Source organism: Lates calcarifer, linkage group LG10, assembly GCF_001640805.2.
Source record: "Lates calcarifer isolate ASB-BC8 linkage group LG10, TLL_Latcal_v3, whole genome shotgun sequence".
NCBI classification, from domain to species: Eukaryota; Metazoa; Chordata; class Actinopteri; family Centropomidae; genus Lates; species Lates calcarifer.
Genome location: NC_066842.1, coordinates 5,613,838 through 5,640,992, shown reverse-complemented (window position 1 = coordinate 5,640,992; position 27,155 = coordinate 5,613,838). Strand labels below are relative to the sequence as shown.

At 39.8% G+C, this 27,155-nt stretch overlaps 1 protein-coding gene across 1 annotated transcript; it reads left to right on the top strand.

The window, feature by feature from the left end:
• Positions 1-3,775: 3,775 nt before the first annotated feature.
• On the top strand, positions 3,776-26,134 carry ptpn9a (protein tyrosine phosphatase non-receptor type 9a). The gene is given in 15 exon segments (XM_018675889.2): positions 3,776-4,374; positions 11,618-11,761; positions 16,146-16,230; positions 17,478-17,482; positions 18,013-18,137; positions 18,678-18,783; positions 19,576-19,686; positions 20,147-20,194; positions 20,196-20,464; positions 21,008-21,095; positions 21,459-21,528; positions 22,027-22,105; positions 22,203-22,353; positions 22,908-23,115; positions 23,537-26,134. Coding segments are annotated over 15 exon segments (1,713 nt in total). The 5' UTR covers positions 3,776-4,341; the 3' UTR covers positions 23,728-26,134.
• The last annotated feature ends 1,021 nt before the right edge of the window (positions 26,135-27,155 follow it).

Here is a 27,155-nt window from a genome sequence, read left to right as displayed (position 1 = left end):
CAGTTTTTAAACTCCTTGAACCGGTTTCCATCTTTGACATACTGAGGTCTGTCTTTCTGCAGTTAATTAGTTTTGAGCTGAGGTACAGTTGATGGCTCTAGGGATGGCTTTGTTTGTTGGTTCACTTTTGGTTCAGACTGAAATAGATGGCCATGAAATTTTATACAAATCTCCAGAGGATAAAGCCTTTAGACTTGTGAAATATCTCTACATCAACCTGATAGGAGTGGCACAAATGTTTATAGAGATGTGTATGGTCTCCAGATGATGTATCTTATTGACTTCTGCAAACACCTGAATTTTCCTCTAGAGTCACCATAGCTGATTTTTTGTTTACATTCATGCCCCACCCATGGATAAATTGCAATCATTTTGATAATCCTTAAACTTTTATCCAGCACCATCTTCAAATTATAATCGGTCCCATTTTGGTTTATGACTTATGTTGTTGTACACATAGTTGTACACATAGCTTAGACTTTGTTATTTGCAGGTGTGTTTTGTAACCCAATCAGAGTTTTCAGAAGCTAGCTGAACAGTACAGATTTGTGTTTGACCCCTTGAATCAAAGAGTTTTGTGTTTGTGCCACCACTCACTTTTTCTACACTGGAAAGAACAAATCTTATTTTTCTCCTTGTCTTGCTTTTGCAATGGTATCGCTATTGCTATCACCACCTACACGGAACATCAACAGGTGAAAATAACAGTTCACCACCCTTCTGTGGGGATTATTATAACTCATTCTGGGAAACGTAGGAGATCACTGACTGAAGTGGAGGAAAGTGCACAATGCAGCTGAGGGAAATTATACCACAATTACAATATCTCATCACGCGATAACTCCTGGAAAGCATCAAAGACGATCTATAACAGTAACAGATCACGGTATTTAGTAGTTGCAGGCTCAGATCATTTTTGGTTATTTGCTTTTTGGTGAGTTTTCACTTGTACCTAAATGGAAAGGAAAAAATATTATGTACAACAGTTTTAATGTGGTTTAAATCAAATTTTAATTAGTTGAGTTTCCTATGGACCATATTGTTTCCACATGGCTTTAGGATTTATCTCCCATTATCATTGCATCTCTGGTGAAAAATTCTGCAAAACGTTCTCATAGATTTGACTCTATGTAGTGTAATATTTTGGAGCAAGATGTTTGATAAATGCTGTGCATCGTGTACAGTCGGATGTTGTTTCTCTCATATTCAGTCATCTCTAAACCAAGATATCTGTCAAAGAGAGCAGAGTCAGGCATGTGGTTACTGCAAGAATTCTGCTATTAGTCAGCAGCACCAATCACTTTCCAGGAACTGAGTTACCTGTCAGTCCAGAGTCACACTTTTCAGAACGCTCTCAGTCTCCCACACATATGCACAAGATCACACATGCAATGTTTCTTACTTCAGGTCTCTCTGATGTCTATGAAAACCTCGTTACAAGACTTCTAGGGAGTGAAGAAGGTTTGTGTTTCTCCTGAAACTCTTCAGCACCTGTCACACAAAGGATGTTTAACCATCTTCGGCTGGTTTTAGTTCCTGGTATTGTTATTGTCTGAAAAAAAAGAAGTAAGATGCATGTTGATTTGTGGGTCTGCACAGGGCTGTAGCCTGTTTTTTCTAAACCTGAGGTCAAATCCAAACCCCCAGAGGCACCACTCCAACTTCCCATAGAAATTTTGAACAACTGTCAATAAAAACATTACTTATATTTTATAAAAATGTATCTGAAGGAATATTTCATTTTGGAAAATATGTTTATTCACTTTCTTGGCAAGGGTGAGATAAAAAAAAAAGCTGATACCTCTTCTATGTCTGTGCTGTAAGGTACTGCAAGCAGGTGGTTAACTTAGCTTAGCTTAGCCTATCTTAGCATGATGTCTAGAAACAGGGGAAACATAGAGCCTGGCAGGTGACAATATCCACCTCCCTGCACCTCTAAAGCTAACAAAACTATATGTTATGTTGTGTTTATTTAATCAGCATTTGTACACAGCACATTGTGGTTTTACAGATTACATGTAATTTTTTGTACAGATTAAACACACACGACACATCATGTTAATTACTGAGCTTTAGAACTACTGGTAGTTAGATTTTACTGCCTTTAGGTTAGCTGTTTCTCCACTAGCAGTCTTTATGCTAAGCTAAACTAACTAGCTACTCACTGTAGGCTTATACTCAATGTGGAGGGCATGATCTCAGCATCCTCTTATAGCCCAGGGTCCACAATGTTTTGCTCAGTACAGTAACATATTTGTATGAACATTAATCTCTTTAGACTTAATATATGGGGTCTGGAGTGGATCATGTTGAAACAGAGGCTTCCACATACTGTACATTAGATGACATCTTAGAGTAAACTGATCTTTTCAGAAACGTAATACCTTAATCTCTGTCTACAGCTTTCACTGACCAGTTCAGTGAGCTAAATCAGGACTTCATCTCTTAAGTGTTTGATGCAGTCAAAGACTTTTTTCTTATTTATTTATTTTTTTTGTTATGCTGTACATTATGTGGGCAGGACTTAGAGTTTACCAATGACATTTTCCCAAATGACATGATGTCAGCTGGTTTCACAGGAAGTCTATTGTTATCCACCCCCTTTTCCCTTTGGTTTTCAAGCCAGACTTTCTCACGCCTCATTATTTTCAGTTGGCCTATTGTAGGATTTTGTTTTTTGTGTTAAAAAAAAAACAAAACATAAACAGTATATGAATGTACCTAAAATTTCTAACCTTTCCTTAAAAAAAAAAAAACAAGGTATAACCTGATATCTATGATGAGAAGATCAAGACATTGAGAAATCTCTCCAACCTCTCACACACTCTCGTCCTGTTTTTCATCACATTACTTTTACAGTCTCTTCAGGAAAACATCAAAGTAACATCAATAATCTTGCGGTAAATGCAGTCTCCTGACTGCACTTGAACAAACCTCCCATATGAAATATATCAGCCGTTGATAATATTCCTAGGGAGACCTGCATGTGTGTCTGTGGGTCATATTACAGCAACTTTATCGTGCTGTCGGGTATTTTCTGTTTCCTATGATGTCATGCAATTCCTGTAAAGTGTACTGAATTATAATGTAGCCTGGGGGATGCATGAGTTGAGAGTTTCACTAATTAAATTGCTATTTTGCAACTAACTATTACGGAAGGGCCCTGGTCCTATTATTAGTAATTTCCTCTCACTTTATTTCATGCATTAGTAATGTGCAGTAATAGTTTGGTGAGTGCTGTTGTGATGTAAACCTATACCTACGAAGATGCTAAAAACAGCATATTTTAAATATAGACCACAGTGGCAGATAAGATTAAAGGTCCCTTCAAGCCATGTTTAATATGCCATGCATATGCTTCTTTTCCCAATTCAAAAATATAGAATCTAGAAACTACATACATTTTTTTACAGTATGATTTTTAATACATAAATAACAAAATATAATTTTAAAAAAAAAACTATTAATTTTGACACAGCTTTCCTGTGTACAACGCACATTATTCTACTCACTGACATCCAATTTAACATTAATTAACAATATCAGTAAAATAAAGCTTTAGTGGAGAGGGACTTTGTGGTGTACAGTTAGTTATTTTCTTTCTTTCAAAGACATTTAACTTAATTTTCATGTATTTCAGAGTCCTTCTCATGCCTACAGAGGCAACCTGACACTCAAAATGGTGATTTTCCTGTTTGGTTTCCTATTTTTATGAATGAAGGCGGAGGTCAGTGGGCTTTTGACATTTTCTGGTCTTAACCACCAGGGGGTAGAGAAACATGAAGAAAGAATAGCCTCCATTCTCTCTCTCTCTCTCCCTCACTGTTCAGGGCTGTCTCTCTCACACAACATAAAGGCAACGTTCACAGCTAAAAACTTGCAATTCATGGCATGGAGGAGTCAGCGGGCAGCTGCCGCCCTCTGATCTGTGTGAGGTTAGGTGGATGAGCAGCAGATCATGGTCTGAACTCAGTTCTCATCGAGCCGAAGCAAAGTCTCGATCGTCTAGCTGCTCGAGTGTTGTCCTCAATTTTTTTTTCTTCCCTGTCTTCTCTCTCTTCTTCTCCTCGGTGAAATCTGACACAACATCAGCGGCTTCTCTCTCTAGTTCGGATGGCAGATTCGGGCTAAATCTCCTGCGTGTTTTCGCAGTCAAACAGTATCAAGAAAAACATTCAGCTCATACTGCAGCGTTTCAGATGCCTTCAACTTTGAGCGAGAGGGACAACCCCTAAACCCCGGTTTTTACACGAGGGACAGACACACAGACATCTCCGTTATCTACCACTTTATGAAAAGGACGCGTCGCGGTAAAAGGTGATCGGGGAACTGACGGGAACCATGGCAGCTACTTTATCGGCGGATGAAGAACAGGTAGGCCCCTGAGAGTCTTTTATGCTTACACTTCTTCATTTCAGCCTTAATGCTCCAGCCTCGGCCCTACCTGGAGGTATTCTGGCCCTGTGCAATGCGAGTGCGCACCGCTGCGAGTGGCGACGGTAGTGCGCAATGGTGGATTTTGTTGCGAAATGATCCCGAGTGCGGAGCGGAAATATTGTATCGATTTCTGGCGCATTATTGCTGTCGTTGCATCACTGTCAGTTCCTCTCCAGCGGCCGAGCTGAACTGTTGCGAAACAGGCCGAGCTCGCCTTTTACCAGCCTCCACAGAATGTGAAATAATTCACTGCGTGTCTCAGAGTTGGTCATTCGTGGGTACAGACTGTGATGTTACACTGGGGAAGGATTTAGGGGGAGAGTAGGACACGCTGTCTGGTTCCACATTTGGCTCATTCAGAAATGTGTACAGTACAAACTTGCCTGGAAGAGTCATGCTAGTAATGCGGGAATGAGAAACTGTCTTGCATCTCGTATTACAGACATATTCGCGAATTTACACCTTTACGACCTTTTATGATTATACCAAGGCCTCAGTGAGTTTGACCCTATCTACTTTCATGTGAAATATTTCTGTAAGCCCAGAGGGCTGCAAACTTAGCTTTGGCATGCCGTTCCTTTTATTAATATAAAGATTCTGGCTTTAGACCAAAATGAAACTCACTCTTTAAAAATTTGATATTGTTTCAAGAATAGCCAAGTCATCCAGTCGTCTGTGTGTTTTTGGTGTTATTTTGCATGTTTCAGGATGAGAATGGGATTGTATGCTTCTTAATCTAAGGTCTCATGGAGAGGATCTCTTGAAGTGAATGAGACTTAATTTTGGCAGTGAAAAAAACTATTAATGTAACTATACTAGTTGATAATTTATCATCAGTAGAGATGAAAAGATAAATCAATTAGGTGACAAGTAGAAAAGTAACTGGCAGCCTTTTGCTAACCAAGTCATTTTCATGCAAACATTCCGTAGTCAAATGTGAGTTTTTGTTATTTTTCCTTGCCTTTCGTGAAACTGAATATCTTGAGGCTTTGGAGAGCTGATCAGGGAAAACTACACTTAACTAGAGGCTTAAGAGAAATTGCGATGGGCTTTTTTTTTTTACCGTTTCCTGACATTTTACAGACCAAATGATTAATGGATGATCTTAACAATGGTCATCAGATTAGCTGATAAAGAACTGTCTGTTCTTATCAGGTACACCTAGCTAAAACTAATGTCTGCAAATGCAACACCATCTGCAACAAAACCTCAATAAATCCTGTCTTTATGAAGGTTATGATGTTCAGCTTTTGTTGTTTAAACTTCAGTGTCCATGTTGGAGGATGTAGTTTGTGTGGTCCTGTTGAATTTTACTGTGTTGTGTTGTACTGAGAGGTGTTTTCGGTATTTTGTCCACCACATTTATATCAATGAGTGTGGGTCATTGTGTTGAATCCACACCTCACTAAAACTGAATATTGTAACCTTCATGAAGATAGGTTTTATTGAAGTGCATAAACTGGAAACTTAGTGTAGCATCTATCTTGTTTTATAGTTCAAATACAACCAACCAAACAACAGTGGCATAAACAGCACCCAGCCATTAAAAATCCAACATGAGCACAGAAAACACGATGTAGATAATGTCTTCTGAACATTTCTCAATTCACTCTGACCAAAGAAACGTTACAAAAAATCAGTTTGCCCAAGCTACATTTTAGATTTTCTTCTTCTTCTTCTTCTTTGGTGCTAGTCATGCTCATGTCTTCTCCTCCCGCTGACTCCTCTCATCATCTGGTCAGCAGAAAGCCTTATCTGGCTACTCCATTTCCTGTGTGAGCCAGGGCCCCCGCTAGGGTACCGGACGCCCTCATTACATCCACAGCCTTGTAGGGGGTGTTTGGGTGGATTGTGTGTGTGGTTTATGTGTGTGTGTGTGTGTGTGTGTGTGTGTGGTTTGTGTGTGTGTGTGTGTGGCAGGGTGGCTCTCTCGGGAGTGTACATGGGTGTAGTGGAACTTCATTCTAAAGGCAGCTGTTAAAAGCATTTCCACTACACTCGGGGGAAGGGGGAGTTTATGAGTTGCAGAATGTGTGTGTGTGTGTCTATCATGTGCTCTAGAGAAAATGCGTATGTTTGTGTGTGTGTGTGTGTGTGTGTGTGTGTGTGTGTTGTGTCTACTCCCAGGAAGCAGTGGAGTGAGAGAAAGTGGGGAATAGGGAGAGAGTGACGTTATTGACTTCCTGTTTTGGTATTGACTTGTGCCAAATGGGACTCACTGAAGTGAAGTGAAGCCGCTTGGCAACAGCAGTCCTACATTTGTAAATAGATTAGCATGGCATCTGTAATCAAATAGATCCTGGAGAGACAATGTCAAGGACAGCCCTGGATCCTCTTAGATATAATAATAATAAAGAAATGCAGTAGCCCTGTCTGTAGGATCAAGGTGTAGCCATGACTCTGCACTCACCCTCCTCTACTTTCCATAGCCCCCTCAATAGAATTTCTTCCAGCTGAGACACTAATAGAGTCGCCATCTACAGTATGACTCCCTCTGGCTGGAATGTGAATACAATAGACTGTATGTCAATACTGAGACATCAATGACCAATTCTTGTAACAGGTTAATGATGACAGTAAGTAAAACCCCTGGCACTGACACATTTTAATGAAATGCAGCCAAAAATGTACACCCCTGAGGAAGGTCTAAAGAATAGTACTAGTGGTGGCCAATATGGATAAATTCATCTATTGCAATGTATGCAGTTTTAAAGTGTAACAAACAACAAACTTTTAGAAATTGACTCTGGCGAGTGTTTATAGACAATTTTTGGCTAAGCCAGTGGTCTAAATATATCACATTTACTTCAAATGAATTATAATTAAATGAATGTAAAATTAATTTGCAACAATGTTAATCAATCACTTGTTTAATGCAAACAATGGACAAAAGACAAAAGAAATTGGAAAATGTAATAGACATGTTTCTTTATTATCTTTATCAACAAAACATTTAATCAAGAAAATAATTGGCAAATTAATTGATAATAAAAACCATCATTTTTTGCAGTGCTAAAACCCAATACTACAGTCCAATACTGCTATAAAGAAATCCTGCCCATCGATTTACAGCATTGCCCGCAATGGCTTAACACAATCACAACCAAAATCACAACTTCTGCAACCTCGTATTTTCTATAATTTGAGAGTATAGCAAAATCTTTAATAATTGACAGGTCATGGTACATATTTTGTGATTTTTTTCCCACCCATATATTGTACATTATAGCTATCTGTGTTTCAGAATCAGGAAACACTGTCTTCAGTGTACAACATAATACAGTGAACAGTATCACAAACACTGTAGTCAACATGTGGTTAGCAGCATGAAGCAGATCAAGCAGATCCTTGCAACAAACCAGATCATCTGGTTTGTTGCAAGGATCTAGAGTATCAATACCGTGGGTAGTTGTGGCAGAAAGAGCCTAAATAGAACATGGTGGGATGGAGGGAGCACAGCATCAAGGTTGTAGGCGGCAAATGGCAGAAGTTCATAAGATGTACATGGATGACAAATATTACAGAACATAAAACAGAGGTTTACAGAATGATAAATGTAGAACATGAAATGTAGAGTGTAGGGTATTACACATTTAGAGGACTTTTTATTATCTAGGGTTAATGTTTTTAGTTGAGTTATGATTCTTAAGTAGGGTGATGATGAAAGATATTGTCTCTGATAATACAACATTAATCTTGTTTAGCTGATGTTTAAGCCCATTTTCAAGCAGTCTTACATTATTGTGAACCTACTGAACTAAGAAAGCCCCCATCTCCCTGCAGGAACAGTTATCTGTTTCATCATAGTTGTTTACTGTAGCAGTGAGTTGTGTGCAGCAGGGTCTCCAAACTTTTTGGATCTGTGGAATTGGTTTGGCCAAGAACTGACCACAACTTCATCCACTAGCTCCCAGCACAGATGGTTGCCACCACAGTGAACCTAATCCATTAGGTATTGACTGTCAATGTCAACACCACCAATAAACAACCCCAACCATCAATGAACAATCCTGACGGCAAACAGGATTATGTAATGTCAGCTGCATATCGGAAGACCAGAAACCAGTGGCTGAAAATGTCTCACAGCATTTCAGAGCAAGAAATAAAGACAGCTGAACCAGTGAAGTTGGAGAAAATAAAGACTGTTGATCAGATACAGACTAATTCTGTACTTACACAGACCTCTCAGTCTATTTGGATTTGTGTCAGACAGTTTAAGCCAGAATTAAGTGTTTTTAAATGAATAATGAAGAACTTTCAGGGGAAAAAAAAATTTCCTGCCGTATCAGAAGTGGAGCAAGTCAAGCAAATATTTATGCATCCTCCAGGAACTGAATAAGTCACTCCTCCGCAGTGAGTCTTCCACTGTAGTCCGGTGTGCTATCATGAAAACAAACTGGTTCATCCTCGAATTCCACTCTGGCGGATATGGCCCCTAGTGCAGAAAAACCAAACAAGACTGGCTTCTCCAGGAACAGAGGGTCACTGCCTGGAGTTGGCAGCCTCCCCTTAAAAGGCTAAGAGAGAAAGAGCAGCTGTCAGACCATTGAAATCTTGGAAACCCAAGTGTACCTGACAGCAATCTGACAGGAAGTTGTCTTTGGCCAACACCGAGGGATTAACGCTTCACTGTGCAACAACAAAGAGCAGACAGCCCACATCAGATGGAACTTGTGGAGCTTTTGTACCACAGTACCACACCATACTTTTAAGTTAGATGTGTTTTTCTTGAAGCAAAGTGCAGTCAAAAACATTTTTTATGACCACAAATGACCTAGGACTGGTCATAAAGACAGTGATTGTAATACTTACTTTATAGATTCACAGAATAAAAGTCTGTACTCTCCACTAGAAAAATCAAAAGGAAAGAAACTATTTAAGAGCACAACTATTTTTACACCCACCATACTTCCTAGGTATGGAAAAAACAGCAGTCATTACAACTAGTGACCTGATAAAAAGTTTAAATGCAAAACATTTTGGAAAACATGTTGTCACTTGATCTATCATTAACATTGACCTTTCCCCAATTGATGCTATGACCAGTTTTGAATTAGTGCTCATGACTGATGCCACATTAGTTCCACAATTGGATCATGGACACATGGACAAGCTCCATTTGCTGAAGAGGGCCTTTTTACACATACTGTTCCTTGTTAAAGTTAGTATAGATACAGTGGGCTGAAAAGAGACACCTGCAGACACAACAAAGTATTGGTAGTTTGTAATTGGAGCTGTTCTGTCATAGTAATGCATCTGCTTTTCACATTAAAATAGGCAATTTTACAACTGTACAACTGTGTTGTTCATAGTTCACTTATGAGGTCTGAAATATTTACTTGTGAATTTAAGCTTAAACAGTCATTTTTTTTATGCCAGTAATGTGGAATTTGCTCAAAATCTTAGAGATCCCTTCTCTAAGGCACTGAAAAGAATTGAGAATAACAGCTCTCCACAGTTTGCCCCATGAGAATCGGATATGAAGCGACCTCAGCCCTGTCAGGTGCAATCATCCCTCATCCCTTGCATGTTAAGGCATCTGAACAGAGCAGAAGCTGCAGGCCCTCCTGTCTGTGAAAGCGCTGGCTTTCCTGAGGAGAGACAGTGGCATCCTGTCTTTAGGCTCAGCGCTCGTCAGTGATCGTTTTGTATTCCTAAAGACCCGCGGACTCCCAGAACTTGACTTCCTGTCTCCCATGCACGCCCCACCACTGCTGTGCCTGACCAGAGAAGCGGAACCCTGTGTTTAAAGTGTGAGCTTTCATTGCCTCCTCTGTCGCCTTTTGACGATTCACTGGCGTGCTGACTCGCTAAATCTGCGGGTGCTAAGGGCGGTGGGGGGGTGTGGGCCTAAGGGAGTGTATAATAAGACCAGAGGGGAGGACAGGAAGCTCCTGAAAGACTGCTGGATAAATGCATAAGTTATTTGCAAGATGGCTGGAAGGCCTTTATGGTAAAGGCATTTTCCAAATTACAAGTGCAGTGTATGATATAAATTTAACTGGATGTTTTTAAGAGAATCAGTTAACTGAAGAGTATCTTAACATTGTGTTTGATATGAAAAGTTCAACAAACATATTTTGAAAGCAAACCAGGTTAACACATTTGCGTAAAAGGTGTCACCCATAGGGATGAAACCACAGAGAATTATCGCCCAACACAGTAGTTCCCATCAACTCTAGGTTTCTTTGTAGCATCTTTCAGTTCATTGTTTTGGTTTTCAGGCCCACCACATTGCTGTTTTGGTTCAGTCTAAGTGCTCTTATTTTTCAGCAGCTATTTTCATGTGGTTGCATTAGAATCTTCTTCCTGAAACATGCACATATGTAAGCTTTACCATCACAGTTCGATGACCAATTAATCATATTCTCCCTGGTGAAGAGGAACAGAAAATCTGAACTGTGTTTGGATGACAAATCAAACCCTTTTTAATTTCATTGCCAACAGTGACATGCTTTCATCAAACATCATTTTGTTGCCACTGAAGAGCTGCTTTATTGGTTGATATCTCAGCACTCACCAATGCAGATATGACTGGCTTTAAGGCCAAGTGCTATTAAAAGTCTGAGTATGTTACCTGTCATTATTGCAGCTTCAAGTCATAAACACCAGTTCAGCAGGATTCCATCTCCTTTCCCTCTCATGCTCTTGCACTCGCTTTATAAAAACCCTGTGAACATTGGCACCTAAACTGAAAGCTTTCTTTTACTGAACACGATTCACCTACAGTAAATACTGCTGTTCACATCCGTCACTCTTTAGTTTTATTCTCTTTTTTTAGCTCAACCATACACTAGAATTTTCTTTGCTCCTTCATGGCTTCCACCAAGTGCCAGATCTTTTCCTAAAATAGCTGTGGTTAACACACGAGATGAACCAGCAAATCGAGGGATAACTTCCTTGGTTGGCTGCACAAATTAAAGTTCACACATTTTATTTTGTACCTCCCTGTCTATGTATATTCTGCATGCACACTCACTTGTCCTCCAGACTATATAGAGCAGCACGTGAAACTCTGGAGATGGTCGTCTTACCAGGCCATCAAACTGTGTCAGATATTCTGTGAGGCGGTAGATGACACTTCCTCTGAGGATGTATCGAGTTTAAAGCCCAGTTTCACTTCCTTCCTGTTTGACCCTTCGATTATGGGAGTTTGTGACCACATCTGTGTCTGTTTCAGGCTACCAGGCAGTTTCTGGAGGAAATCAACAAGTGGACCAGTCAGCATGGAGTGTCACCACTGTCCAGGGAATTGGCCGTCAAGTTCCTCATGGCTCGCAAGTTTGATGTCCTTCGAGCCATCGAGCTATTCCACAGCTACAGGGTAAGGAGAGGCCGACACAATCATTTTGATTAAAACAGATTTGCAGCTGCTCGTGTATACACAACACTAGAGGATTTTTAAGTGATGTAGCAACCTCTGGCACCCAAGTCCATACTTCTTGAAAACAGTGGCTATGAAGAGTTGAACCACTTGTCTCAAAACATTTAGAGAGATTTTTGCTATTTTGGGTTTTGCTACTGGTATATTGTGTTTAATGTCAGCATGTTAATTAGATGACCAGATCAGATAGACCAGTTGACATTATTGTCAAATGAGGTCTCTGAATTTTAGTATCATTATCGAACACTTTTTACAGTACCTAACTTGGGGAAAATAAACTTTTTTTTTTCTTTTTTTTTACCATTTTTTCATACCATACCAAAATAACTTTACCTACACACTAGGAATGGGCATTTTAAGCAAAAATACTATTTGATAATCACTGGGAACTTATCAATTGTTATTTGAAGGGTGTCCCATATGTTTTACTTGAGCCTCATAGTAATGCATTCTTCTTCTTCTTTTGTTGTTTAATGGCAGTGAGCAAACAGCTTTTACAAACATTACCGTTGTACCTCATTTAGATAAGGAAATATTTGATCAAAGAATAAGTACAAAAGCATATGATGCTAACTTTGAATCCTGGACATTTTTCACTACTCAACTTTACTGACACATTTTGGTAGTACATCATAAAGCTGTCAATGTTACATATCCACAAGCACAGTGACATTAGCCTGTCTCTTTCTCTTTCTTGGCTTGGCTCAGGGTCATGAGTGGGTAAAGGAAAACCTCTGTGACAGTGATGCTCATGGCATACGCCACAGCTTCTGTCAACAGGTTTTACCAAAGCTAACAAAAACCCAAAGCGCCTTGCTTCAATATTGTGGGCTTGTCAGAAGAGTTATAACAGAGCCAGAAAAGGCAAATGTCATTAGGAGAAGAAATTGTTTTAGATGAGCTGACTCATCTCGAGCTATAACTCCAGTTGTTTTGGTGAAAACATAGTTTCCAGTTTTCAGTAATCTAAATTTAGAAACGTAAGTACCACACCAGTTTAAACACTTTCTATTTCAACATTATCAAAAGAATCTACACCCACATCGGAACAGTCTCGCTTGCGTACTCAACCTTTTCTTGCTTATTATACAGTATATAAGCCATTATTTCCACAGAGGAAACTGTATTATTTTAGCGTTTTGTTTGGACAATTATGACACAACTACAAAGTCTGTAACAAATTGCCTCTGCAGTTTATTACCTTTGTGGTTATTTCAGATGGACAGAAATAACTGATGACATGTTACAAAGGACAAAGAGTAAAATCAGGACAACATATAATGTAACATCCTACATTTCATTGTAGTTGTTATATGGTGCATTTGAAACCTGCATGTTTCAAAACAAAGGATAGCAGTCAAACAACAAAGACCTGCAGGTCAATCCTGAGGTAGAATAGCAGAGGTTACGTGGAGCGTCTTCACCACACCCACAGCACTGTTACACAAGGCCTTTTTTCATCGAGCAAATTTCTTCAGAAGCCCCAGCCAAGCAATAGATCGCCTAAACAGATGCATCAGAGACCTGGGGCCAAACACACACACACATACACACACACACACACAAACACACCAACTCACTTACTGAATTAAACACAACAGCGTTATTTCAAGAAGCAGCATGCAGGCTTATTCAGCTTTCCAGAGAGCTTGAAGCTTATCATGAAGTCAGTGTCATCAGAAAATTTTACTGGTTATACTGAGGTTATAAGGTTAGCATAAATGCCTGCATGCAGTGCAATATTAAACGCTATCATAGATAAAGATGTTGTCAACATATGCATGAGAAGTCAAATAAAATAATGTAAATGTGATTTCCCTGAATATGAGATATGAGTTTATTTTCTGGAGATTTTTTGGGAAAGCATTAGAGCCACACAACAGCTGTATATTTCTAATGAACATTGCTGATGTTCTCCTTTTTGTTTCCTGTTTGTTTGCTGTGCTCTTGACCACGTCCCTGGGGAGAACCATAGAGTGAAACTGGCCCAAGTTTAAAACAGTATATCTTTAGCAGATAGCTGCACTTCTGTGAGCTACTGAGAGGCCACAGCTGAGAACAAGATGAGTGGAGTGTCAGGACTAACTGAGGCCAGAATATAATCGAATATAGTAGAGAAAGATGTCTGTTCACTTGTATCACTGAAATAGCAGTTGGTGACCTTGGTGATATTATTACCATCAAAGCAGAAAATGATGATCTAGATGATACCTTCAGGGTAGGGACAGTGGATCAGACTGCAGGTCTCATTTACTTTATGATCGGAAAATAACATCTAGATAATAACATAATCAAGACCTTCTCCTCCAAGCTACGCAATAACTACCAGGGAGCTGAGGAAAACGTCTCATTTACGTCCCTAAATGGTCTATACTGCTGTAAATTAAATTCTGGCCAATTTTGAACATACAAAATGGGATTTATCTGCTCAGATCTGCACCGATTTATCCACTGCAGCAAACAGAAGGTTCCCAGACGTCTCGCACAAGCTCTAATGACCTGAATAGTTTCAAGACGTGGCAGGATTTTACCACCTACCTTTTAGTAAAGTCGTTTCGATCACCACGGTGGGTTCTTATTTCAGCAATGAATGTTTGGCCTGCATAAACGCAACTCATTTATGAAAGCCTTGAATGTGACTTTGAGAAGGATTAAACTCCCCTGCCATGCCACAGTTCATTTAACTCAGTTTAATGCTGCGTCAGCACCAGGACAGAGGCTGGGGACAAGTAATTTGTCAGAGCAAATTGAGGGGGAAAGTTTCCAGTGCAGTGCTTGTTTGGTCGAGGGGGGAAGTACAAACAGGCCAAGTTGGCATTCAAGGTGGTTGATGGTGTAAGACTTGGCATAAAAACTCTATATTGTATCATCTACTGTGACTGCCATGTGAGTGGTTTCAGTTGAGACTTCTTGTACATCTGTTAATCTGCACACCTCGATAAACGTTAAAGCATCACAAATACACGTTTCTAAACATTGATTTGTATGAATTATTTATATCTATTCCTACAGTATCACAGATTCTTAAAGCTCCTTATTTCAGCACAGATTTAAGAACTGAACAGAACTGGTTGTATGCCAAAAAGCTGTTTCTTAGTAACTGAAATCCATGTTGAGCGCTGAGAATGTAGTCAAAGAACATGTAAACAATGAACAAAAGATCTACGCACATATCATGACATGCATGGATTTTTTAATCAACACAAGCTGTCTTTTAGATTGATTTTGTTATTCATTCACATTTAAACTGAAAAAAATCAATACTTGTATGTGAAAGAAGTTGCTTGTAGTGACAAGCCCACAAAGACTCACCCAGCTCTTCAGTTCCCCTCAGCTCTATGGTGCATTTCAGCATCTTTCAGATCACACTATCATATCCTGTTGTCCTTATTAATTTATGTTATATATATTTTTGCTCATGCGCAGTCCACACTAGATTTATTTATTTTTTTTGCAAAATCAAATGCATTGTCATGACCTCCCTAGAAAATGTGATATAGGCTTGTTCTGCAAACAGTAAATTTGATAGTTTGACATTTCACAGTACATTCTGGTTCCCCATGGCCACATGACCATGATTTAGCTTGTCAAAGATTTGTCTTTGTTTCAGTGTCATCAATCATTCTCTAGACATGACAGCTCAATGTCAGTTGTCCAGTATACATCCTACAGTGAGGCATTAGGCCTATCTGCAGATCACTGATATTACATTACTTAGAATATGGCTGCTTCAGCATAATATATCTATTGTATATTATATCCGGACATGTTTTTCTTTCTTTCATATTTGTCTCTCGCAAACAGGAACATGATAGGTAAAAACAAATCTTAAAATAACATGGAATAAAAGACTGCAGTAACTGTGAAATGAATCAGCAGAGACAGTTTCCATCAACAACATCAAGTGGGAGAGCCTGAGTGAAAGCCAAATACTGCATTAAAATCAGTGTAAATGAAATTAAGGGGACATTATTATGGCTTTCAAGTCTGGTCTTCCACATAGATGCAGCTGACCCTACTCAATCAAGGGCACTGCAATCCACATAGTTCCCTATTATTAAAAATAAGAAAGTCAGTAAATAAAACTGTGAATGGAAATGACACCTCCCGAGCTTGGACTCGGAGTGAGTTCAAGAAACTCCCACACAGCCTCCTTGGGGGAGGAAAAAGGGGAATGGAAACCATGCAGAGAGAGGGATCCTCCCGGCAGGAAAGTCAGGCATGTAATTCTCTATTGTCCACAGAGAAGAATTCACCTCAAAGTGACGGCCTGTTATAGTAACACCAGAGCCTGACTTCACCTGCTGTGATCTGTTTTCTTCAGGAAACACGTCTTAAAGAAGGAATCGTCAGACTTCAGCCCCAGGAGGAACCTCTGCGCTCAGAGCTGCTTAGTGGAAAGTTTACTGGTGTTGGTAAGAGTGTGCTTTAAGTCTCCTTTACAACTAGCAAAAATCCAGTCTGTGGTTGTATAATGGAACAAGTATAAGGCAAGTGATATTCTATAATTTCTCTATTGTAAACAAATCAAATTAAAGACCAAATCACGCAGAGATTGTCTTACTGACATTTATCATGATGGTGTCACGTATGCTTACTAGAACACCAAACTCTATTAATGGATTAATTAATGTATGAAAATAGTCCCCAGTGAATGCACAATGTTCTATTTTTTGAGAAAATAAAAAACTACAATGCCCAGCTGTTTTGGGAATGCAATGACCCTTTTAGTAGGAACCAACAGGCTTAGGTTTTAGTGCCACAGACAGGCTGGTGAGGTGAAAATGTTGAGACAGCCATTCTGGTTTTGGTCTTTTCATAGGTTTGTTGACAACAAGGAAATATAGAATAACATCAGGTGATGTTATATATATAGTCCCATAATCAGCTGTTGCTCATCACATTTTTGGGTAATTGTTGTGGTGATTCTGCCACCATCCTCCTTTCATTACAGCTGTACAGCTGACTACTCTGATGTAGTCGAACATGCTTCAGTTCTGTATTGAATACAATTAGCTGTGACAAAAATGTTCTCTGTCCAACATGTTATAATTACTGGGGTCTCCTGTGTGGTTGCTTTTCCTCCTTTACAGGCTTTTACCTTAAGAAATGTAGGTTGTTTTCAACTTGTCAAGGGAGTAGCTTGGCTTGAGGATCAGTGAATCAATAACTTACACTTCCAAGGATCCCAGCTCGCTAATGTAATGAGCTCACGTTTCATTCAGAAGAAGGTCTACAGCACAAATCTGAAAGCAGGCACTTATAATTAGGAATTAAGGGATCCTATTGGGGTGCAGGTTATTGACTGACTGATCTTCAAGCCGAGCGGTGTTCCTGTGCCAGATAAATTTAGCCCTTTGTCAGCCAAATCACAACCATAAAGATGCCCCCGCCCCTCCCTTCCAGCACACACACACACACACACTCCCACTCTCCTGCGTTTCCCTTCTTCCTTCCCCATTGACGTGCCACAGTGGCATTGATGCTGCACATCCTCTTGTCTGACGTCTGAGGTCTCCAGCCTCAGCAACGAGCTTCATATCCTGTCTGAGGTATTTTTAGCCCCCATGCCCGAGAACACAGGCTTATTTGCTTACAAAGGACAGTTCCAGAGTATCTCTGGTCAGGGGCTTCATTCAAGCAAAGAGCCTCGTAGTTCTTGTGACATCGGCAGCCTTTGAACTGATCAGGTTTGACACAAGAAATATGCTCTGCGTCCGTCTCAGGGAGAAAGAAAGAGCTGTACGACCTGCAGCATCATTACTGACATGAATTGTTCCTCCTGCTGAATTGTTGACAGCCCCTTTTGGCAGCGTGCCAGTAACCAGCATATGAACTTAAGTGCCCCCCTGTGGTCATTGTTCATCGTTCATTTGTGCATAGCCTCCATTTGGCTGCCTTGTCATCACGCTAAAAACCAGCCCCACTAAACTGCTTCAAGTGGCTAAAAGTACCACATGATTTCTGTGAAAACACATCTTAGTCGATCCACTTGTAAAACAAAAATAGAGTTTTCAGAGTAAAAGAATGATACACAGTCCACTGCTATACTGTATACATGTAACCTAGAGTTTGGGTTTAGTAGTGGAGAAGTTCAGTACAAGAAATTTGAGAGTTAACATTGAAATGCTGATTTACTTGTCCCACAAGGTTGACAGCTGATGTAACCTGTTAGTGGTGTGTATTTTCAGAGTGTACGGGACCCTTCAGGGGCCTCCATCGCCTTGTACACGGCTAAACTTCACCACCCCAACAAGACAGGCAACCACGTGGTGCTTCAGGCCCTCTTCTACCTTCTTGATCGAGCTGTGGAAAGGTGAGGGCTGAATATAATCAGTCTTTAATCTATATTTAACTCCAACACAGACAGTACTCACCTGTTTGTATGTGTTTTTCTACATATGTGCACTACATAATTACTTGTCATAGAAAACTATTATGACTCATTCTTCTGTATGTATGTATTGTTCGTGTCTATCCACACTATATTTTTTTATTTGTAAGTATCACAGGAAATCCCCTCTGTATTATTCATTAGTTAACTGTTCATTCTGCACATTCATTCACTGAACTTGTATATTAGTTTTTGACATATCCTGCCCTGGAATCTGTTACACAATTTTACTTAAACTAGAAATTGTACAAAATTAGTTTTACATGAGGGAATGTAATAGCAAATTTGACTATTAAAACGTAGTTGGCATGTCTTCCATGTCAACTATACTGTATTTGTAGTTTTAAACATGTTGTCTAGCTACTGTGTTGGAAAAAATGTGCACTTGCCTGCATAGGTTAGTGGTTTCCTGACCTGTGTAATATATAAACATAAACACCCACGTTTCTGTTTTTTCCACAGCTTTGAGACCCAGAGGAACGGCTTGGTGTTCATCTACGACATGGCGGGCTCCAACTACACAAACTTTGAGCTGGACCTGAGCAAGAAGATCCTCAACTTGCTCAAGGTTAGACTTACATATGCACCCGAAATGGCAAACAAAAGGCAAATATCTGAGAAAACAACATGGCATGATCCTAAGAAATACACAATACACACACATACGCAAAGTTGAAAAGGATTCACTTCTTTCCAGGACAAGGTTAATATATTACTGATAAGTTATGTCTTCCATCTTGGGGAGGAGCAGTTTAGTGTCTTCAAGGAATTTTGTGCCTGTCCAGAGGGCAAAATGAACGACTCACTGAATGAGTTTACAAGCATAAGAGTTATTTAATCCATACACCACAGCTGTGTAATTCCCAGAGTGGTGCTTCTTTTGGCAGTTACCTGCATGTCTGCATGCAGTCATGAAGTGATTTATGCTTTATGGATTTAGTAGTATGTCATCTGAGGTCAATAACACAGATGCTTAAGTGACCGCATCAGCAGCAGTGGCATGTATTTTGTGGCCACATATTGATCTAAGAAATTGACTCGAGTAGTTGATATGTCTTCAGGAGAATCTGTTTTACATGCAGAAACAAAGTACAGCAACATTAAGGGGACGAAGTGTAATTACGTGTGTTTGGAGTGTCCCCAAGATATGCATGTCCTCAAGAAATAATTAACTGGGTGAGCTTATGTGAGTGAATTTCCAAACACACAAAACACACAAACACATTTTATACTTTATTTCAGTCACAGAGTCACATATGAAGCGTTGAATCGTGACTTTAAAAAGATAAAATGAAAATAAATGCTGAATCTCCGTTAAAAACATGTTGTTTCTATAAGTTGTGCTGTCTCTCTCCACCAGGGGGCGTTCCCTGCCAGGCTGAAGAAGGTGTTGATTGTTGGTGCCCCTGTTTGGTTTCGAGTGCCCTACAATCTGCTCAGCCTGCTTCTCAAGGAGAAACTGAGGGAGAGGGTAAATGAAGGAGCTCTTTGCTCATTTTCTAATACTTTGATTTCACACATCAGCTCCTCAGCTCCATGTTTACGATGATACGAGATACGAGAAATGTGTGTAGTTTTTCTGGAATGGCAAACAATGAGTGAGCAGGCAATTCAGTGTCAGTGAGTGTTACAAGTGATCATTGATTAGGGGGTTCTCTCTAACCACTAATCCACCCTGCTGCCTCATACATCCCCAGGATGTTAAAGCTTGAATCACTGGGATCAATCACCCTACCACATTACTGAATTTAATTAGTATAGATTTCTGTGTAACCTAATGATTCACTGTAAGTTTTGTTTCAGGATTATTTATGAAATCATGAACAAGAAATAAAAAGTTAATACCTACTTTTCACATAAAACTTCATGTTTAACACAAAACTGAAACCTCAACTCTGTCTTTCCTGGGTCCCTGTATCCTCTACCTCCAGGTTCAGATGGTAAAGATGGCCGAGCTGCGCCAGCACCTCCCCAGGGACTTGTCTCCCCCAGCACCTCGGTGGCCTGCTGCCTCTGGACGCCTACAGCTGGAACCAGCAGCTGTTGGCGGGCCAGAACGGCAGAGTAGACCCTGTGGACGAGCTGGTGGGCATCCCTCTGGAAGACACTTCCATTCACACCCCCGGACCCGAATCCATGCGTCCGCAGGAGCTGCTGGCGCACCTCGGCAGGCTTCAGCGCTCAGGCATCCATCAGGAGTATGAGGAGCTCCGCAGAGAACCGCCGCCTGGAACCTTCCACTGTGCACAGTGAGTTACAGCAGCACACACATGCTGAAGGTGTATGGTTAATATTTGGAACTCTGCATTTACATTACAGAGATGGGAAACGTTAATCTCTACACATTATGCATACTTATTACTTCTCATAAAAACCAATTAATTAGTTTCCTTGATTCCTCAGGAAACAAAATAATTACTTATTTACACTTTGATCTGGGGAGAATGTCTCATACTGACAGAATTACACCCTTAAACTACTACCCTGGCTTATGCTACTTGTGTTTCAACTGGTGCATTAAATGGTGAATCTTTGCTTTCCATTTATTACAAGTATTATCATTTATATTGTTGATCTAAACCTGCACAACCCGCAGAAGCAGTAAACTGACAATTATCAATTGTTTTCTAGAAGATTTTAAATAAAATAAGATGTAACCCACAACACATATACATTTTGTAATTGTATTTATGTTTTTCTGATGGCATTTTCATTTTCTTAATATACACTGCAGCCCTGTCTCTCATTTACAGCACCTGTCACTGTTAAGTTTTTGTGTTAATTGTCCACAGAGCAGCCTATAATCAGGAGAGAAATCGTTATGGAGACGTGCTGTGCCTTGATCAAACAAGAGTTCGTTTGAAACCCAGAAGGAACGAGGTTGGTGCTCTTCACAGTCTGCATGTTACAGGTGTCATTCATAACAACAAAAAGACCAATTGCATTCATGGTCACTCAGCTGCCAAGAAATGTGCGAAGCTTGACAGGCTGCCACACTGGACTGATACCAGCTAGCTTGTAAAGCAGAATACTGGCAGTCTGAGAGAGGGTAAAAACAAAGTACTTTGATTCTGTTGCATTTACTCCTCAAAAATAATTTAATACTTCTGCAGCCCCATGTACACAACTGAGCCGTACAACCTCATAAGATCATAGCACAATTCACTTACAACATACAACATACTCCAGTTTTGTAGCAGGAGTTCCTTACATCTTTGGGATAAAACTTTGTTGTTCTTGCAGAGATCAGACTACATTAATGCAAGCTTCATGGATGGCTACAAACAGAAGAATGCATACATTGGTACTCAAGGTATGAAAACGGTCACACATTTTTAGTAAACATTCATGGATTACTCAAAAATATCAAATAAGTGTGCTCCACTTGAATATGAATTTGTTTATATACGGCCTGTGTCATCACTAAAGAGATATAAGGCCACTTAATTATTTCTGAAAATCTAAATTATGCAAATAGAAGCTCTGATTTCATCCAGTGTGTTATTTGGCCATTATTTATTAGTTATTTTTGTTAAATTGTGATCCAGTTACTGAGTAGTATATGCATTTAGTCAGTACCATTGAGCCCAGTACTTTCGAGGTGAAGGGCAGATTTGAAACTGTCATGTAAAATTGTTTAGGACGTCAGCATTAAGATTAGATTTCAAACAGATGGCAAAATGAAATAGTACAGATGTAGCTCATTAGGCTGCTGTTCCATTCCATTAAATGGATTTTCCCCATTACACAGATCACTAAATGAATTTTATATTAAGTAATTTTAATTCAAATCTCCTGTTGCACTGTGTAGGACCACTGGAAAAGACCTACAGTGATTTCTGGAGAATGGTTTGGGAACAAAATGTGCTTGTTATCGTCATGACAACCAGGTAATTTGAGTAGTTTTTTTTTTAAACACCAATACTAATTCATACTGTCATTGTTGACTTACATTTATTTCATCAATGTCCTGTCTCTGTGCTGCAGGACAGACGAGGGCAGTCGGAGGAAATGCGGACAGTACTGGCCACTGGAGGAAGGGGGACAGGAGGTCTACGGCCATATGGCCGTGGTGAACCAAAGGGTGGACCATCACACCCACTACAACCACACAACCCTCGAACTGCACAACACTGAGGTAAAAGCCATGAACTGTGCATAACTTGGAGGTTTTTCATTTACAGACAACTTTGGGAAAATAAATTATACACTGAGCACATACAGCAGTGCAGCAGGGTCAAAAATATCTTTCAGTGGAAGTCCTGGTCAATAAATTGCTATAATGAGATCCACTATCTTTATCTAGGTCAGATGGTAGCAGGGTTAGCATGGTAGCCCAGACATCCTTCTCCTAACCAAACTCTGCTAGAACTATTTCTTGGCTGAGTGTAGTCGTTGCTCAGAGCCAAGAAATCTAAGCCATAAATCATCACTTTCACATTTCTGTCTGTGTATAGATCAAACAAATGAGATAGAATGTGTTAAGTGGTAAAATTTAGAGGTGAGCCAAGCTAGCCATTTCCACTTGCCCTAAATTTACACGTATTGACATGAGTGGAATCATAACTCTTTGCTAGCAAGAGTTGAAAGCCTTTTTTCCTAAAATGCCAAATTATTCTTTAAATAGCAGAATGCACTTTTCAGGGTACAACAAATGCATAACTGTCAAAGTATCTTTTTCTGTCGTTTCAGACATGTGAACAGAGACAAGTGAGTCATTTCCAGTACCTCAGCTGGCCTGATTACGGCGTTCCCACCTCAGCTGTGACTCTCATTGACTTCCTGGGAGCTGTGAAGAGACAACAGAGGAAAATGGTGAGGGCTTTGGGGCTTCAGTGGGCAGGCCACCCACTGGGACCCCCGATGGTGGTCCATTGCAGCGCAGGGATTGGGAGAACAGGTGAGAACTTGAGATTACATCTCTTGACGCTTGACGCCTGCATCAGACTGTTTTCAGACAAAATAATTAGTTTGTCAAAGGCAGATGCACTCAGCTGGCAGTTTATTAGACACACCTAGCTTGTAGGACTGTAGTATAAAGGTGCATTAGTTTAGCAACCTAATACACTGGTAAGCAAGTGTATTTTAAGGACTAAAAAATGCTAGATACTGAGTTATGAAATTTTATTATGAGCTTTCAGGGTCAGGTAATCTGGATAACATGGGGTTGATGAGATCTTAAAGCTTTAGACCACATCTGAGGACAAAAAGCCACAACATGCCTCATTCTTAAAAAGATGGTAATAACAATTGTGCCCCATTGTCAATAATCCCTTTTTTAAATGTGTCAGTGCTTTTAAAAAAAACCCTGTTGTTGGCAGGTACCTTCTGTGCCCTGGACATCTGTCTGTCCCAGCTACAGGACGTAGGCTCGCTAAACGTGTGCCAGACGGTGCGACGCATGAGATCACAGAGAGCCTTCAGCATTCAAACCCCGGACCAGTACTACTTCTGCTACAATGCCATTTTGGAGCACGCCCAAAGACAGGGCCTGCTCCCAGCCAATCAATGAGCTTCAGCCCTGACATCCCAAACCGATCCATGAGCCCTGAGATTTCTGCAGTCAATCTGTTAACCCCAAGCCATGTTGTGTGACCAATTAGTGAATCCAGGAAAAGTAACTTCCTTGCAGAGGCTGTCATTTAAAACTAGGCCATTCCTCATTGCCAGACCAAGACAAGACAGCAACAATAAAAGGCTTGAGTGCTGACATTATGATGTTTCAGTGTGATAACATTCTGGCTGCCAACAATGTGACATTTTGTTTTTTGCTGAACATATCTCAGAAAATACGTGGCTGAGTGAACACACTGCTCCAGTGTTGTGCAGTTTTGTGGTCAGGGACATTGGGTGAAATGATCGAGGTAATGTTCACTGACCTTTTGTTTATTTATGTGCCACTTTAAACCAGTGTTTTAGGGACCTAATTAAAGGAGTAATTCCCCCCAAAATTACAAAGCAGTCATCGTCCCCTCATCCCATACATCATTTAAAACTCCACCGAAGTTTTTTGGGACTGCAAAACAATGAATTTGACATTTAATTATGTTTCAGTCAAATTCTCCTTAAAGGCCACATTACTTTTCATTTTACAACTGCTGTAGAAAAGTTCAAAAGTTTTTTGTAGCCAAATAACTCCCATAGGCAAAACTATGTTTAAATAATTTGAAATAATTTTGGTCAGATGTATGAGCACAAAGGTAAATTGAATCATTTTGATCATCACAGCTAAGACAGGACTACAGCAGGTAAGGTTATGCTTTTTATGAACAAATTTTATTCATTGGAATTGACCAGCTAGATCTAAGATGACACACTTTTAATTTTAGGGTGAAATGATCCTTTAATGAAGCACACAATTTTTATTCCAAATAGGGAGCTTAAGCACCACTCTCAAGCAACAATAATAGGGTCTGTTTTGCATCTCCTGTGTCCGGTAAATATTGCGTTCACCGCAGTGGACTTGTAGCACATGGTTGCATACAGTAGATGGTACGAGCCAGTTCTGCATCGTCTCAGGAGCGTCATACTGAACACAGGGAGGTGAAGCTGCCCAGCTTGTTGCCAAAAAAACAAAAACAATTTAATCGGAACGTCTTTTGCCAAGAGGTTGCTGTATTTCTTTGAGGTTGCATGATGCATTCTCCTCTGCTTTAGCTAACATCACTGAATGGCAGTAAGGAGGAGGCAAAGCACATCCAAAACTCATCAGGCTGTAAACTGGCTGTTACATCCTGTCTGTGATCACTCATTAAACTGCTGTCCATGTGAATTCCTCTTTTTTGTTTTGTTTTTCCGATGTATCCACTGAAACCCTGATACCTTCCATCTCACCTAAATATTGAGATTTCCTGACTTGCAGCACAGACAGTGACCGCTGTCTATTGCCGGCCTTTGCTCACTCGCAGTGCCATCATGCTTTAGTGATTGTGGGAATGTATTGCTAAATCACACCCACACATGCACACACATACACATGCACACTTGTTTAGAGCAGTCCATGCTGCAGTGACTAAGCCATTGAAGCATACATCTGTGTAAGTCATCAGTCAAGACCTCATGAGTAGTGCAATACTTTTGTTTTCTTTTTTTTACACAAATCATGTCTTAGCACTTTTAAATAACTATTCCCAATGTGCTCTGAGATTAGTCATTACAGCGATAGGATGGGATGACAAATAAAACTTCATAGTAATTCCGTAGATCTACATGTGATGCTGGGATAACTTGATTGTTATTGTTAAATTTAGTGATGCTTAAATATAAAACATGTAGTGTCATTTTGGACTTACTGTAAACGTCTGCATAGAGCTTTATTGGGACAAATCAAGAGGATTTTACAGGGAAACCGGAAATTAATGATAGAATAGCTGAATAAGCATGCACAAGTCTGTGCCTACGCCCTATAAAGTCCTTCTTGGGCACTTGAGAGTCAAAAATATTGTCTGAAGTATATTTTCATTATTATTGTTGTTACTTTAAGTTCTACAGACTGTGGTTGTAAATCAGTGATTTCATCTGGTCCCAGTGTCTTGCCATCATTATAGAGTACATGTACAAATACTGAGTGTCTGTGTCATATGTTGCATTTTGTTGTTGCCGGGTGAAAACAAACAAACAAAAAAAATGTGTTCTTTACTACAGAATTCATATTGAATTTGCTTGTAGTGAAGCATTTTTGAAGTCTTGCCATCCTCATGCACTCTGATTTTAGAATTATTTTACCTTTCAATGATGGACGCAAAATGTGCCCTATTTTATTTTTCTATTGTATTCAACAACTGTTTTCATACAATTACCCAGGATTATACAGTTATCTACATTAATTTTATATTTGTTCTGTTATAACCTATTACTTTATCATTCGTATGACTATTGAATCAAGCTATACTGTATTAAATACAAACCATGTCAACGTGTACGTTTGTAAAGGTTGTGTGGTTTTTTTTTTTTTTTTTCTTTTTTGGCAAACTAGGCCGATTTAGTAGAACTGCCCTGCAGAATTTCTGTGAATGTAATGTTTCTTGTTTTCCAGTCAGTTAATGGTATTTTCAGTTTGATAATCAGAGTTTTACAGTTTGGTATATACCAGTATACATTTATTAGGCCCTCTCTAAAAGTAGTGGAAATGAAAACTGAGCAAAAAGGCGAGTGAATGTTGGGTTTAAAGTTGTCTAGAAGCAAGACTCCAAATGGAAGCCAGTGTTGGTGTGTGTTGGCTCATTGTTATGAAGTGATAATGTCATGTTTGCAGCTCATCTGCTGCTCTCAAGCAGCCAGAAAAGTTGATTAACGCATATTTAAAGGGCATGGAACTTAAAGCAGTTCTGCAGTTTTTAAAGTTTGTATGAATATGAGTGGCGAAACACAACAAGCATTCACAAATGTGTATAAAAATGTTGTGAATCACATCCCATGGCCTTAGTGGTCAAACAGATCTCAAACCAAAACCAGAGCCTCTGGTCTATATCTGCATCTGTATCTGTTTATTCATATTGACACTTATCAGTCTTAGCCTCTGAGATCTGGTATTCAGGAACAATAAATGTCAAGCTACCTGTTTATCCTACGCTGAAACTAACCTTAACTGAGCTCAACTCATATCACAAAGTCAACTAATGATCACCAGTCATTTCAGATGTCAAGTGTGACAATCCAAAGTGTCACTTTTTCCTTTTAAAATGCAGAGTAGGTGGTTGCAATACCACTCCTGAAGTGCTACATTCACTTGACAAGTACAGTGAATTTAGCTTGACTGTGGGGTTTACCAACACACCAAAGAGAGCAGTGTGTGCAACAGCATAACAAAGGACATGCCCACAAAATGACGTGCACTCCCAGTATGCTCAAACACTGCGACTGTGATGTAGGCTGGGAGCTGAATGCAGCAACATGTGGCTATTTCTCTCAACAATGCTTATTCTAGGGTGTGGTATGATA